The sequence below is a fragment of the Psittacula echo genome (assembly GCF_963264785.1).
Source record: "Psittacula echo genome assembly, chromosome: 3".
Classification (NCBI taxonomy): domain Eukaryota; kingdom Metazoa; phylum Chordata; class Aves; order Psittaciformes; family Psittacidae; genus Psittacula; species Psittacula echo.
In genome coordinates this window covers 37,860,024-37,873,278 of record NC_137736.1, presented here as the reverse complement: position 1 = coordinate 37,873,278, position 13,255 = coordinate 37,860,024, and the positions used below count along the sequence as shown (strand labels likewise).

At 39.5% G+C, this 13,255-nt stretch overlaps 1 protein-coding gene across 5 annotated transcripts in view; it reads right to left on the bottom strand.

The window, feature by feature from the left end:
• Nucleotides 1-13,255, bottom strand: part of MED14 (mediator complex subunit 14) — a 38,896-nt gene that overhangs the window by 13,574 nt on the left and 12,067 nt on the right. For 2 of the 5 annotated variants that reach the window (XM_080613009.1, XM_080613010.1), the window contains exons 7-16: nt 13,127-13,234; nt 10,970-11,102; nt 10,269-10,419; nt 7,878-7,989; nt 7,113-7,238; nt 6,178-6,292; nt 4,436-4,595; nt 3,837-4,031; nt 3,141-3,275; nt 2,674-2,750 (exon numbers count right to left, since the gene is read on the bottom strand). In XM_080613009.1, the coding sequence (XP_080469135.1) occupies nt 2,674-2,750; nt 3,141-3,275; nt 3,837-4,031; nt 4,436-4,595; nt 6,178-6,292; nt 7,113-7,238; nt 7,878-7,989; nt 10,269-10,419; nt 10,970-11,102; nt 13,127-13,234 (1,312 nt within the window). The remainder of the gene's footprint in view (nt 1-2,673; nt 2,751-3,140; nt 3,276-3,836; nt 4,032-4,435; nt 4,596-6,177; nt 6,293-7,112; nt 7,239-7,877; nt 7,990-10,268; nt 10,420-10,969; nt 11,103-13,126; nt 13,235-13,255) is intronic. The other 3 variants (XM_080613012.1, XM_080613013.1, XM_080613011.1) reach the window with 2 other exon arrangements.

Below are 13,255 nucleotides of genomic sequence, written 5' to 3'. Positions count from 1 at the left end.
ACCACTACCTTCCAACACTTCCTGAAGGACTTCCAAGTCTGGACATGACAGAATGAACAAATCAACAGCAAAGACAGCTAGACTGCATAGCGAGATATCCTATTCCTCTTCAAGGACCGTAATAAGTGTGTTAGAAAAGCACTCTAAGACCAGTTTTTATATGGATCTTTTGAATTGCCCCAATCTCCTGGTGAAGTAAAAGCACAACAATATAAAGCCTTTGTAAACAGAGAAACAAGACAAAAAAGATAAAAAGTGCACCCTCAGTGAGTTTGCCAATGACACCAAGCTGTGTGGTTCGGTTGATACGCTGGAGGGAAGGGATGCCATCCAGAGGGACCTCGACACGCTTGTGAGGTGGGCTGATGCCAACTTTAGGAAGTTTAACCATGCCAAGTGCAAGGTCCTACACCTGGATCAGAGCAATCCCAGGCACAGCTACAGGTTGGGAAGAGAAGAGATTCAGAGCAGCCCTGCAGAGAAGGACTTGGGGGTGTTGGTTGATGAGAAACTTAACATCAGCCAGCTACAGTGTGCACTTACAGCCCAGAAAGCCAACCGTGTCCTGGGCTACGTCAAAAGGATCATGACCAGCAAGTCGAAGGAGGTGATCCTGCCCCTCTACTCTGCTCTCATGAGACCTCACTTGGAGTATTGTGTGCAGTTCTGGTGTCCTCAACATAAGAAGGACATGGAATAGTTGGAACAAGTCCAGAAGAGGGCCACGAGGATGATCAGGGGAGTGGAGCACCTCCCACATGAAGACAGGCTGAGAAAGTTGGGGCTGTTCAGCCTGGAGAAGGATGCTTGGAGACCTCAGAGCAGCCTTCCAGTATCCAAAGGGGGCCTACCAGGATGCCAGAGAAGGGCTCTTCATCAGGGACTGTAGTGACAGGACAAGGGGTAATGGGTTAAAACTTAAACAGGGGAAGTTTAGATTAGATATAAGGAAGAAATTCTTTACTGTGAGGGTGGTGAGGCACTGGAATGGGTTGCCCAGGGAAGCTGCGAACGCTCCATCCCTGGCAGTGTTCAAGGCTGGGCTGGACAGAGCCTTGGGTGACATGGTTTAGTGTGAGATGTCCCTGCCCATGGCAGGGGGGTTGGAACTTGATGATCTTAAGGTCCTTTCCAACCCTAACTATTCTATGATTCTAAAAGAAGTAAATTCTGTGGCAACCTGAATTCATGAATGTTTGCCTTCTAGAACAAGCTTGCTCTAAGTGCAATGAATGACATAGCAGTTAGCTTACTATCCACTAATTTATTCATATCCCAGTGTGAGAATCAAACTCAGAGGACAGACCAAATAAAGCTTAAATAAAAACATCCCACACATTTCCAAGACTCTTGAGAATCTATTCAGAAACTTCATATACCACCCTTAACTTCAGCTCACAATTCTCAGTACTACTCTGTTCATATGCAAAATTAAAAAGTAGGGCCTGGTGCATTTAGAGACTGATGCCTTTATATCACTATACATTTCTACAGCACGAAAGGATTTAAGAAGGTTTTACTCTAGAAGTTGTCTTTGAAGTTTATTTTATATGTTTTAAACTGATATAGTCTGTTTTACTTCATAACACAATCCAAAGTTTAAGTGGTGAGGCTTGATGCAGGCTCACAGAAGTGTGTAAAACTGGCTGGGCTGCAAGGTCCACTGCACTGTGGTCAATAGTTGCAGATGCAATTAGTGGCTGGCTGTGGCTAGCATTCCTCAGGGTTACCAGAAGCCAATACTTAACTATTTCAACAACCTACACAATGCAAAAGAATAGCAAGCTTGCAGATGATGCCAAACTGAAGGAAGCACTGAACATGCTGAAGAACAAGGCTTCCATTCAAAGAGACCTCAAATGGGTGGAAGAAAAAGTTAACAGGAACCTCATGAAGTTCAACAAGAATAATGCAAAGTCCTGTACTTGGGCCAAATAACCTTGAGCAATAGCGCTGTGGGGACTGACCGGCAGGGCAGCAGCTCTGCACAAAAGGAACTTGGGGCCCTGGCATACACACTGAACAGGAGTCTGCAGTGTGCCCTTGCAGCAACAACAGACTGATACATCCTGGGCTGTATTAGCCAGGCAATCAACTGACTAACTCTCCTCTAGTCAGCATTTGAGATTGCTGTGCCTAGAGAGGGCACAAACACCCTTGAAGATTGGAAAACACAGCTGATCAATCCTGCTTTGAGCAGAAAGTTGGTCCAGATGATGTCTTTTTGGGGATTCCTTGAATTTTCATTGGCAGCATCACATACTGGTAATTGTCAAATAACATATGAAGTACGTAGGCCTCTGATCTGATCTAAAATTGCAATTACATGTTGAAGAATCATCACCATATCTTCCTGAGCACTGCCTTGATTTTAGGATTGAAGACTGTCAGACTGTTTTCAGACCTTCCCAGTTTAAGCTAATGAAGAAAAAGAAATTATAGTTGGCTTTGTGTCTACTCTTATTTTCTGTTCTCCAGAACTGCTTCATATGAAGAGTGCAAGACACAATAATTAAAAAAGACCCACAAAACAAACCCCTCCAAAACCAACAAAAAATCCCAAATCAAAATCCCGTACAATTTTTTTTTTAATGTTACTCTCCAAACAATCCCTTCCTTCTCTCAAGCATATGTACAGTAATAAAATGAAAACGCAGGAGCATATCCTCTTACTTTAGTAAACGTATTGCATGGCTGAAGCCATCTCCTTCTACTTGTACTCCCTGGTGAGGAATGTCCATATTAGATAACTAGGAATGAACAAGAAAAATGTTATCCCAAGCAAAAAGTCAAACAAATTAACTCCTCAAGGATTCCCCTACCACCACCACCAAGGGTGACAGATATTTCATATCTTCAAGCATTGGAAATCCAAAAGAGAGTCTATGCAAATCTGGTATAAAGCTGTCTCCCAACCCCTCCCATGACTGTCTTTCATTCTCATTTTTCCTTTTCTCTAAGTTTTTCAAGCTTTTTATGGCGCTTGGTAATAGAGAACTAGCTCTAACAAGACTAGAGGAACGAGGCTCAGCTGGTGGGGAAACTCCAAAGTGAACAAGTTTGCTGAATAGCGACATCTAGACAAGAGAACCGGGAGCAGTAGAGAGGAAGAAGGAAACAAGGTATTTTTTAACACATACCTCCATACGAAGCCCTATAAATGGCATATTTGTATCACACATGGCTACAATATGAGCTAGCACTTTATTGAAGGCACACATTTCTCCAGACCGTTTTGGCTTCTTAGGTTCTACGGAACATGGATCACCAGATAGCTAGAATTAAAATAAAGACAAAGGTACTTGCACATTTGGAAAAGATAACAGAGAATAATCTCATTCATCCAAGTTTTAAATGAATCACACCCTTAGCACAGTCTACTGAAAGGATCTGGTACTTCAGGATAGATACAATTCAGTTGAAGTAATTTTAAAATCACCTCCTTCCTTAAAACACTATTTACATATCACTAACCCATGTCAGGCTGACCCCAGAAGTAACGCTTATCAGCCCCTGCAAGTCTTTCAAAGACTATAGCTACATGGCACAAAGCGTATGATGCAGATACTAGCACTCTGTGTATACAAGCTACTCTTGCTACCTCTGCATAGCGCTCAACAGCTGACAAGGCCCGGCAAGAATTAAAAGACAATTGTTTCAAAATAGTCTCTCAACATCTCCCTAGGGAAGCAGCCCAGAGAACCAAGCTGTAACACAAGCAGGATGTAAGCCACACAAACTTTTGAAACACCACTCCTAAAGCAGGTATTGATACTCAGAACATGTGTTCAGCTTTCACGCTCTACAACTAGCCCAATGGCTTTTGAAGCACATACCTTACGCTTGACACCACTTTTCATTTGTTTCCCACTTCTTGTGTCTAGTACCAACTCTTCGATGTTTGGCTTGAACTGCTGTAGTAATAGTGCAGTCGCAGGGCTGTCGTCTCCTTCAGCATAGCTCACAGAGAGAAAATAGTACTTGTACTCTAGTTCTGTGGGGTTGCCAGGAACATCAAACATCTCTACAACCTATATTAAAATAAAACAACAAATTCAAAAGACTTTCAAGCTGAGAATATGTCTACATAAGTTCCTACCCTCTCCCTGTCAAAGAAAAGACACAAGTCTTTTTCAAGATATTAGTACTGTGGCTAGGAAAGTGATCCAAGATGAGAAAAATTATAAACTTTCAGGAAACATAAAGAGAATGGTTGCTGAGAATGTTGCTGAGTAATTAAACTTTATGTCCCCTCCCTCTCTATAAGCCTGACTCCTTAATAAACCCACAGAATGAGAGAAGGGAGGGAGAGAGGAGAGTTGAGGATTACATTGGTGACTTGGTTCCTAATGTTAGAGTTAACAGCTCAACAAACAAACTGTCTGGCATATCCATGATTGGGAGCAAAAGGCAGAAGCATTTTTCAGCTACTTACGATGTAGTACTGTGGAAGGCGAGTGAGTTTGATAAACAATTTGTGTTTGGAAAGATTTCCCACTGGATGGCTAGCATAATTAGCTAGTTGAAGCGTTTCATTGCTCACTGTAGGCAGATGCTTTATAGACTGTTTGCAACGCTGCTGTCCAAGCCAGAACCTTGCATTGAAAGAAAGGCATTAGTACCCTGAGGCTGTTTTAAATTATTCTAGTATACTGCTGTTTAGAGCATTAGTGTCAAATTAAGTCAGTCATATTCTAAGTCAACATCTATCATTGCTGCACAAGTTATACACAGAAAAATCACACAGATGATTTGTGAGAAGAGTTTGTATTTTCTTATTACTATGTCCGTATCGTCTTCAGTTTTGAGTAAAAGATAGCTGTTAATATAAGAAGAAAAGCCCTGATTTTTTTTTCCTGAAAGAATATATAAATTTTTATACACTACAATATGTAATTGCAATATAGAAAACAAAGGGACAAATTAAAACCCATGCAGATTACAGTTATTTTACAATTGGGGATATTAATTTTTTTTTTGGTATGGAAAGGAAAATTTTTGCTCCCATACACTGGTAAGCAACACAGTAAAAAGTAACCAAAGCTGGAGGTCACTTTGCATTATGTTATCAGCAAACTCATTCACCTGAGTAAGTTTGGACATGAAGAACCACATGCAAGACAAAAAATTATTCTAATGTTTGGAACTAAACTTTGTTCTATTCTAATGGATTTTGGCTATAATGAAAGGCCAGAAAGCCTAGCTAAGCTTGAAAGGCACTCAGAAATGTGTGGCTTGGTTTTTCAGTTAACCTTCCACTGAAGACATCAGTGGAAAGTGTGGGTGCTGACCATCCCTCCATCATGACACACCATGTTTATTCTTGTAGACACATTATAGCTGTCCTAAAAGACATTTCATGGATCTGTCTAGCTTCCTCAAAAACTGCAGCACTACCCAAGCAATTATCTCAAGTACATAATTTATAACAAAGGGAGGTTGATTAGTTTCTCCAGGGTGCCAGCAGTTCATGCATCATCATGCTTCTTTTAGAAGCAAAATTCTTCAAATAGAGGTTTCACCCTGCAATTAACTCAGAGTACTGGGAATTTCCAAAATCACAGAGCAGGTGGAACTTAAGTTTTCATGCAGATGCAAATTGTATTTGTATTATTTGCTACAACCTCTTTTGAGAGCCAAATGTATCTTATGTTTAAATCTCAGGGCTGTATAGAAGGAAGATTAGAGCTTTAAACAAGCAAGGGCTGAAGTATTAGCAGATAAACAGATATTATTTAAATCATCCAAGGCCACTTCCTGGTTTTTCCTCTATATGGTGAGAAGGGAGATGTTCTTGCTGAGAAACAAGCAGTTCAGTGGTAGAAACAGGGTGGAATAAAGGAGATAGAAAATAAACATGAACACAAAATGAGATCCTCAGAAAGCAAGTCGTCTGCTACTGACTTAAAGTGAAAAGACTTCATGCAGAGTATGTGCATACCAATGCATGAGGCTATGTGTAAGGGGGCTAAAGGAAGGCTATGGAATCAACTCCAAGCAAAAACAGAATTTCCACCACTCACTTAGAAGAGATGGAGAATACTTAAGGTTGCTTAGAACAGTGAGAATGTATATGCCCTATTGTGTAAAACACAAAGCCATGCAAGTGTGATCATCCAAAATACAAATATGGTAGTTCGTTTTATGAAAACGAAGTGAATCATTCAAGTCACTTACTTGAGCTGCTGAAGCCAAGGAATGATACGTTTCATATCATCATTAACAGACTTCTCTATATCATCAAGTGTAAGTTGATCTGCAAGAACATCAGGTAAGCGAATGGTCTTAACATCTGCATGTAAAAAAAAATCTGACTTTTTTAATGTGTCTTATCTAATTTAACAATTAATCATAGAATCATACACCACCCCAGGCTGGAAGGGTCCTTGAAAGATCATCTGGTCCAACCTTTCATGGGAAAGGGAGCCTAGATGAGAGATTATCTAACACCTTGAAAATCTCTAGTGATGGGAACTCCACACATCCCTGGGGAGGCTGTTCCAGTGAATGATTGTTTTCACTGTAAAAAAATTTTTATATTGAGATGAAACCTCTCCTGGTGCAACTTGTAACTGTTGCCTCTTCTCTATGTGGCTCATTGAGAAGAGAGAGATTAATACAAAACAAATGACCCATAACACTTGTAAAGCCACAGCAGTATGTTATTAGGCAAATAAACTAAAAGAACTCACTTTCCTTCTTTTTTTAAGTAATATGAAACCTGAAGTTAAGACTTCAACCGTTAACTCAAGATGTGTAAGGTCACATAATACAATTCTTAATCAGGCCCATATGAAATGACTGCATCCATTAACAGCACAACCCAGGAATCCCAAGTCATAAAGAATATGCATTGCAATGATGCCTAACAATATTTTGTCTGTTGTTCTCGTAAAACATACCTAAATGAACCAGGACTCTTCAGCATAAAGATTCACTTCTCCATTCCTTAAACTCAAATACCTAGATGATGACCCCAGTGGGATGTTCATTTGCATTATTGTTATTTACTTACAGAACTTTGCAGATTAACAGAATTGTTCACACAAAATTACTTCAGAATGAAGGATTTTTGTGAGATATTAAATACATCCTGCTTTGCACCTACTTACCAACACCATACAGCATTAGTTGAAACATTCCAGAGTGGAGATCAACAAATACATGCAGGCACTCTGATCGACCACAAGGTTCCAAAATCGGAATTACAAGAGTTGGAAGAGCCGTCTCAATGAATGCTAAACAAAAATTTATGTTAATAAGGTTACACAAGATTCAAGCTCATCATACTAAAAATTAGTCCATTATAATCACAAAACCAGTTTGTTTTTATAGAAGCCATTTTCACTTGCACATTATTACACTGTTAGCATAAATACTATAAGAATTTCTCTGTGAAAACAGTGCTAGTATCAAACCAACAAAAGACAGACAAGATTTTAAGGAGATTATTAATCCTTTAATATCTTTTAACTCAAAGAGTTAAAAGATACTAAAGATATAAGATCAACTCAAATCCCAACAGTTCCAACAACAGTTTAAGCAAAGTCTCATCCAAAGCTAGCTGCAGACAGTGCATGATTTGCTTTCAATTCTGAACATGTTCAAGTTTTACAGTAGACAACTTTTAACCCTTCAACTCAAACTATAATGTTCTACCAGGTTCATCTATTATACTGCATTTAGAGGTATAATTATTTTACAGTTATCAATACAGAATAATTTAAAGCTGTCCTGTTAATTCTGAACACATCTCCCTCTAATGTAAATAAAAAACATGAAAAAATTCTGAAAATAAGAAACAGTAAGAAAAAAGGAAACCATTCCTAGGCACAAATAGAAATACACTTGAACGAACTTCAGTAGAAAGCACATACAGTTGTCATTAATATTGTAGCTCTTAAGAATGGCTTTCAGCTCCTGGAGTTTTTGATGAGATCTTGCATGGACACTGTCTATTAGGAGTTTTTCTATTGATAGGTGGTCAATCTGTAAAAAAGGAGTGCACTTGAGCAAGTTCAAATTTGATGTGTAGACTTTATGCACTAGCATGCTGGAACAAAGCTACTTCAGAATCACTTCAGAAAGAATTTGCTTAGAACTGTGGTGAACCAAGTGAACTACTAACTTGAGTATTTGGATCACTGTAAAAATACAACAAACTAACATAAGATTGCGTCTGTGCAGCAGGCAGAGGGTTTGTTTTTTTTACAGTAAACTAGAAGAAAATGCAAAAGAAAAGACGTTTAACTATGCTATTACCACTGCATGTGTAGATATACTTGGTTTGGATTAAGGCTGGAGTATTTTCCAACTTAGCATGCATCTGTTTATCCAGTTATAAGATAAGGAAAAAGAACCAAGCAACCACACACCCCCAAAACAACACTCTATTAGAATATGGTTGCCTCTACACAAACAAATATGTAGGTGTAACATGAAATACAAAACACTAGTCTTAGTCCTGCTAACAAGGTAACAATGCAGTGAAGACGCAGCAGCAGCCACTACTAAACCCAGGAGTATCTAAAGGCTTGCATCTAGAGGCTGTTGTACTGTCAGTGCTGAAGCTTATGCCACCACGTATATTCACTGTAGCTTACTCATGCAACCTAAATTAAAGCATTTGCATTTAAATCCATTCATATGACAGTCATATTATTTACACATTTTGAATAAACAAAGCTACAGATTACTGCAAAACACTTTTCTAGTTAACATCACACCGCTTTGGAAACTTTTTAAGGTGAATTAAACTTGAATTTTATTCTAGCATGAGATAAATGCAGAAGAGGTTTACACCACAACAGAATCATACAGAATTTCAGTACATGCTTTTGTATACAGCAGAATGATCTTCCCCTAAAGTTTAGCTTTCCAAAACAAGGCCCTAAAAATTAAAGTGTTTATACACCCACAAGAGCATTTCAACTCAGCAGCTGCTATGGGCTAAATCTTCCTCACTATCAACTACAGGTTCTATAGCTATATCAAGTTTTCAGTAGGTTAATGTATAATAACCTCCTTACACAAACACATTTATTCATGCCACTGCTTTATATATAGTATCTTAAATAAATAGAAACAGTGTGCTATCTACATCATCACAGCTGAGATAATATTTCAAACACTAGAAGAGTAAATACCATAACTGATAATTTTTTTAAGCTCAGAGTAAATAGTTATAAAGGGAGTCAGCATTAACTTTGACAAATCTCAAATTTACAATAGCCTCATATCTTAAACTACAGACTGTAGGCCTGATTCAGTGACTTAGATTGCATCAGCTCCAGTGGAACTTCAGCAGATATTCTAGATAAAGCATATTTTCCTAGATTTAGGCATAACTACAAATTATAAGCATATTTAGGCATAAATACAAATACCATAAATAAAAATTTAGGCATAAATCTTCACTAAATTAACTGTGTATTTAGTAGCCTAAACGTGCTAATTTAGGTTATTAAATAAGTAAATTTAATATATACTTACTATACTAATAGTAGAATTTCTACTCTACAAGTATAGGAAAAGGCTACTATGCTCCACTAAGTTTCCCACATGCCTCTGCAGACCAAACATACGAAGTTTTTGCATTCACCATATAGAGACTTGTCTGTCAGACCTAGTAAAAAAGATGGGCCAAGAGGCTCAAATACAAAGTATGTACAGTAGGTGGAGGCTATCATCAGCAGAAAGTTCTGTAAGACAGGCCACATGATGTAATCTAGTTAGTAATAGCGTAAACCCAACCTTCAACTAACACTTGTAACAAGCAAACTATGTTAGCTTTTCTGCACAAGATTTCCAAATCATAATGCAAGATTTTAGAAAGTGAATAGCACTGCTGGGTTGCCAACTCTAGTGACATGGGGAAGCTGACTGTCAGAGGAAGTTTATGCAGCATCTCCAGGAAGATGGAGCCAGTTCTTCCCTTTTCTGTCTATAAAGCATTTCAAGCCAAACACTAACCATAACTGAAATGTTGTTGCTGTTTCCCCCCAGCCTCAGCATTCTGTCTCGTAAGTGGTACATAATGCACTGTGAAGCAGGTGTAATTTTTAAGATGAAGTAAAGGCCAATTAATTTGTAACAGCAATTCTAGGTCCCAATATAAACACTAACCAACACAACCTAGTTGAACTGTTCACTAGAAATCTTAGAAACACCTCTTTAAATAGAATCAAAGAGAAATAATCTGACAGTGCAAAGGATTTTTATGGTTTTGATTTGTAAAACTAGATGCATACTGCAAAGCAAAGCTTTACCTTCATGGCTCTCTCCATCAGTTTGGAATCACAGGCTGGCAGTGGAGGCTCATGAGATATTTGTAAGGGTTTTGAGACATCAGTTTCATCAATCTTAATAGTGACCTTATGAACAGATGCAGTCCCTGTTTTCCTTCCAAGCACCTGTTGACTTAAATTAAAGAGAATAATTAAACCACATAACTGAAACAGTAGAAAATATGTTTTTCAGTAGCTAATACTTGTTTTTGAGAATTCTGGTTAAAAATAAGACTATGTCAGCTGAACTGAGAAAAACCCAGATTTGTTTAATTTTACATTTTAATGCAGAACTGCTGGTAAACTATAGCCACATAAGGAAGTTTTAGATGGCTGCAAATTAAACACAGTCAGAAGAGCATTTGGATTGTTTTTTTTTTTTTTAAATTTTATCAAGTGCAAGTCAAGCAGTAGTAAAAGACTGACAAAGAACTAATTAGTTTAGACGTTCGTGTAAATACAAGCTGAGCTATAACTGTATCAATTTTTCTCCCATACATTAAGGTACATCAATCACTTCTCGGCAAGTCAAGCAACATGTTTAGGTACTTAATTACAAAATTTAGGAATCTCACATCAAAAAGAATGTACGTTTCTGAAAATTATGGCTCAAGCTTAGTAAATGAAAACCCTCCCTTTATTTAATTTATTGTTTGCTAACAGCCCTTTTAAAATCAACTTACTTCCAAACAGAGAGTGAGAGACATTTCCCTGCATGATACCGCTCCACTTGCACAAGGTCGCCCCAGCGCTCCCGAATCAGCATTAGTGTTTGTGAATGCAAGACTTCCAACTGAAGTGCTAAGCAGAAGGAGTCTAATGAACTGCGTTAAGAAAGTAAGACTTCCCAAGAGCCTGTACACTACATGAATCCATTTGTCACAAAAATGGACAGCAGCCATTACGGAGAAGGACTTGGGGGTGTCAGCTGACAAGAAGCTCAACATGAGCCAGCAGTGTGTGCTCGCAGCTCAGAAAGCCAACTGTATGCTGGGCTGTATCAAAAGGAGCATGACCAGCAGGTCAAAGGAGGTGATCCTGCCCCTCTACTCTGCTCTCCGGAGACTGTACTTGGGAGTACTGTGTACAGTTCTGGTGTTCCAAAATAAGAAGGACATAGAGCTGTTGGAACAAGTCCAGAGAAGGGCTGGAGCACCTCCCCTATGAAGACAGGCTGAGAGAGTTGGGGCTGTTCAGCCTAGAGAATGCTGTATGGAGAGCTCATAGCAGCCTTCCAATATCTGAAGGGGGCCTACAAGGACACTGGAGAAGGACTCTTCATTAGGGACTGCAGCGATAGGACAAAGACGAATGCATTGAAACCTAAACAGGGGAAGTTCAGGTTAGATATAAGGAAGAAGTTCGTTACTGTGAGGGTGGTGAGGCACTGGAACAGGTTGCCCAAAAAAGTGGAGAACGCTCCATCCCTGGCAGTATTCAACGCCAGGCTGGACAGGGCCTCAGGTGACACAGTCTAGTGTGAGGTGTCCCTGCCCACGGCTGGGGGCTTGGAACTAGACCATCTTTAGGTCCTTTCCAACCCTAGCCATTCCATAAAAGTCAGACCGGATGCTGTCTGAAAACACACTAAAGTACTTATCCAGAGATACTAATCCAGAGATAAAGACGTGTAAACATCCAATCTCTTATCTAGGGCAAGGTGTTAGACAAGGGTGTCACAATAGTTTTGTTTCATAGATTTTAGCTCTGATAATCTTTTAGGGAAAAGAAGATTACTAACAAAGAAATTCAATTCACCCTATAGTTACCACTAAACCCATCTCCCATGGTCACCCTAGAGTAACATGATTCTGTTTTGGTTTTGCAGAAACTGTTTCACTGAAAACTGTTTCTCATTGCCAAAAAATATGCCCTTTGCACGTAGCAGATAACTTTCTGCACATGCTGCATCTCATCTTATTTTTCACACAGGTGCAATACAGTTAGCATATCATCATCACCTCAGTGCAGTTCTTGGCAGCAAGAATTGCCAGCTCCCATGCCCTCCAAGTCAGTACTGTACTCTATCTCTGAAATAAGCACATGCAGCCAGCTGCTGCTAGACTGACTTACCACAACCTGCTGTCCTGAGTACCGAACCTCTACCTTTGTTGATTTAAGTGTGTGAAATCAAATTTTACATGCTGGCACCTGAGCATAACTGTTTCCAAGGCTATCATTTTTACTCCACATCTAGACGTTTCCCCCTAGCTTAATAGGGAATCCATCTTTCTTGATGTCACGGTTTAAACCCTGTCGTCAAATTAGCCATGCAGTCCACTCCCCCCAGCCCTTTCTTCCCCCGCTCCCAGAGGGAGAATGGAAAGAATGTAAGTCCCATGGGCTGAGATAAGAACAGCCCAGTAACTAAGGTATAACACAAACCACTACTACTACTACCAATAATAACAATGATAAAGGAAATAACAAGGGAAGAGAATACAATGCCAGCGTCGAAAACCAGCCTGACTGAGCAGTGAGCCAGCCCTTCCAAGTAACTCCCAGTTACATCCCAGCCATGACGTGCTGTGGTATGGAATACCTCTTTGGCTAGTTTGGGTCAAGTGTCCTGTCTCTGCTTCTTCCCGGCTTTCCCTGCTCCCTGGCAGAGCATGAGACTCAGAAAGTTCTTGGTCAGACTAAACATTTGAGCAGTAACTAAAAACATTGGTGTTATCAGCACTGTTCCCAGGCCGAAAGTCAAAAACAGCTCTGCACCAGCTACTAAGAAGGAGAAAAAGTGACTGCTACTGCTGAACCCAGGACACTTGACTTCCAGCTATTAGGAAGAGCAAGGCTACGTTAAAAAGCTTATTCAGAAGCAACTTTCAGAAGGATACGCAGACAGTTGTACATGTCCTGAAGTGGCTTTTCATCAGCAAACAGCCTTGACTGGACCAACTGATGGATGAAGTTGATCTGCATGCTGTGAACCAAGGCTCGACCATCTTTCATGAATTTAAAAAAAA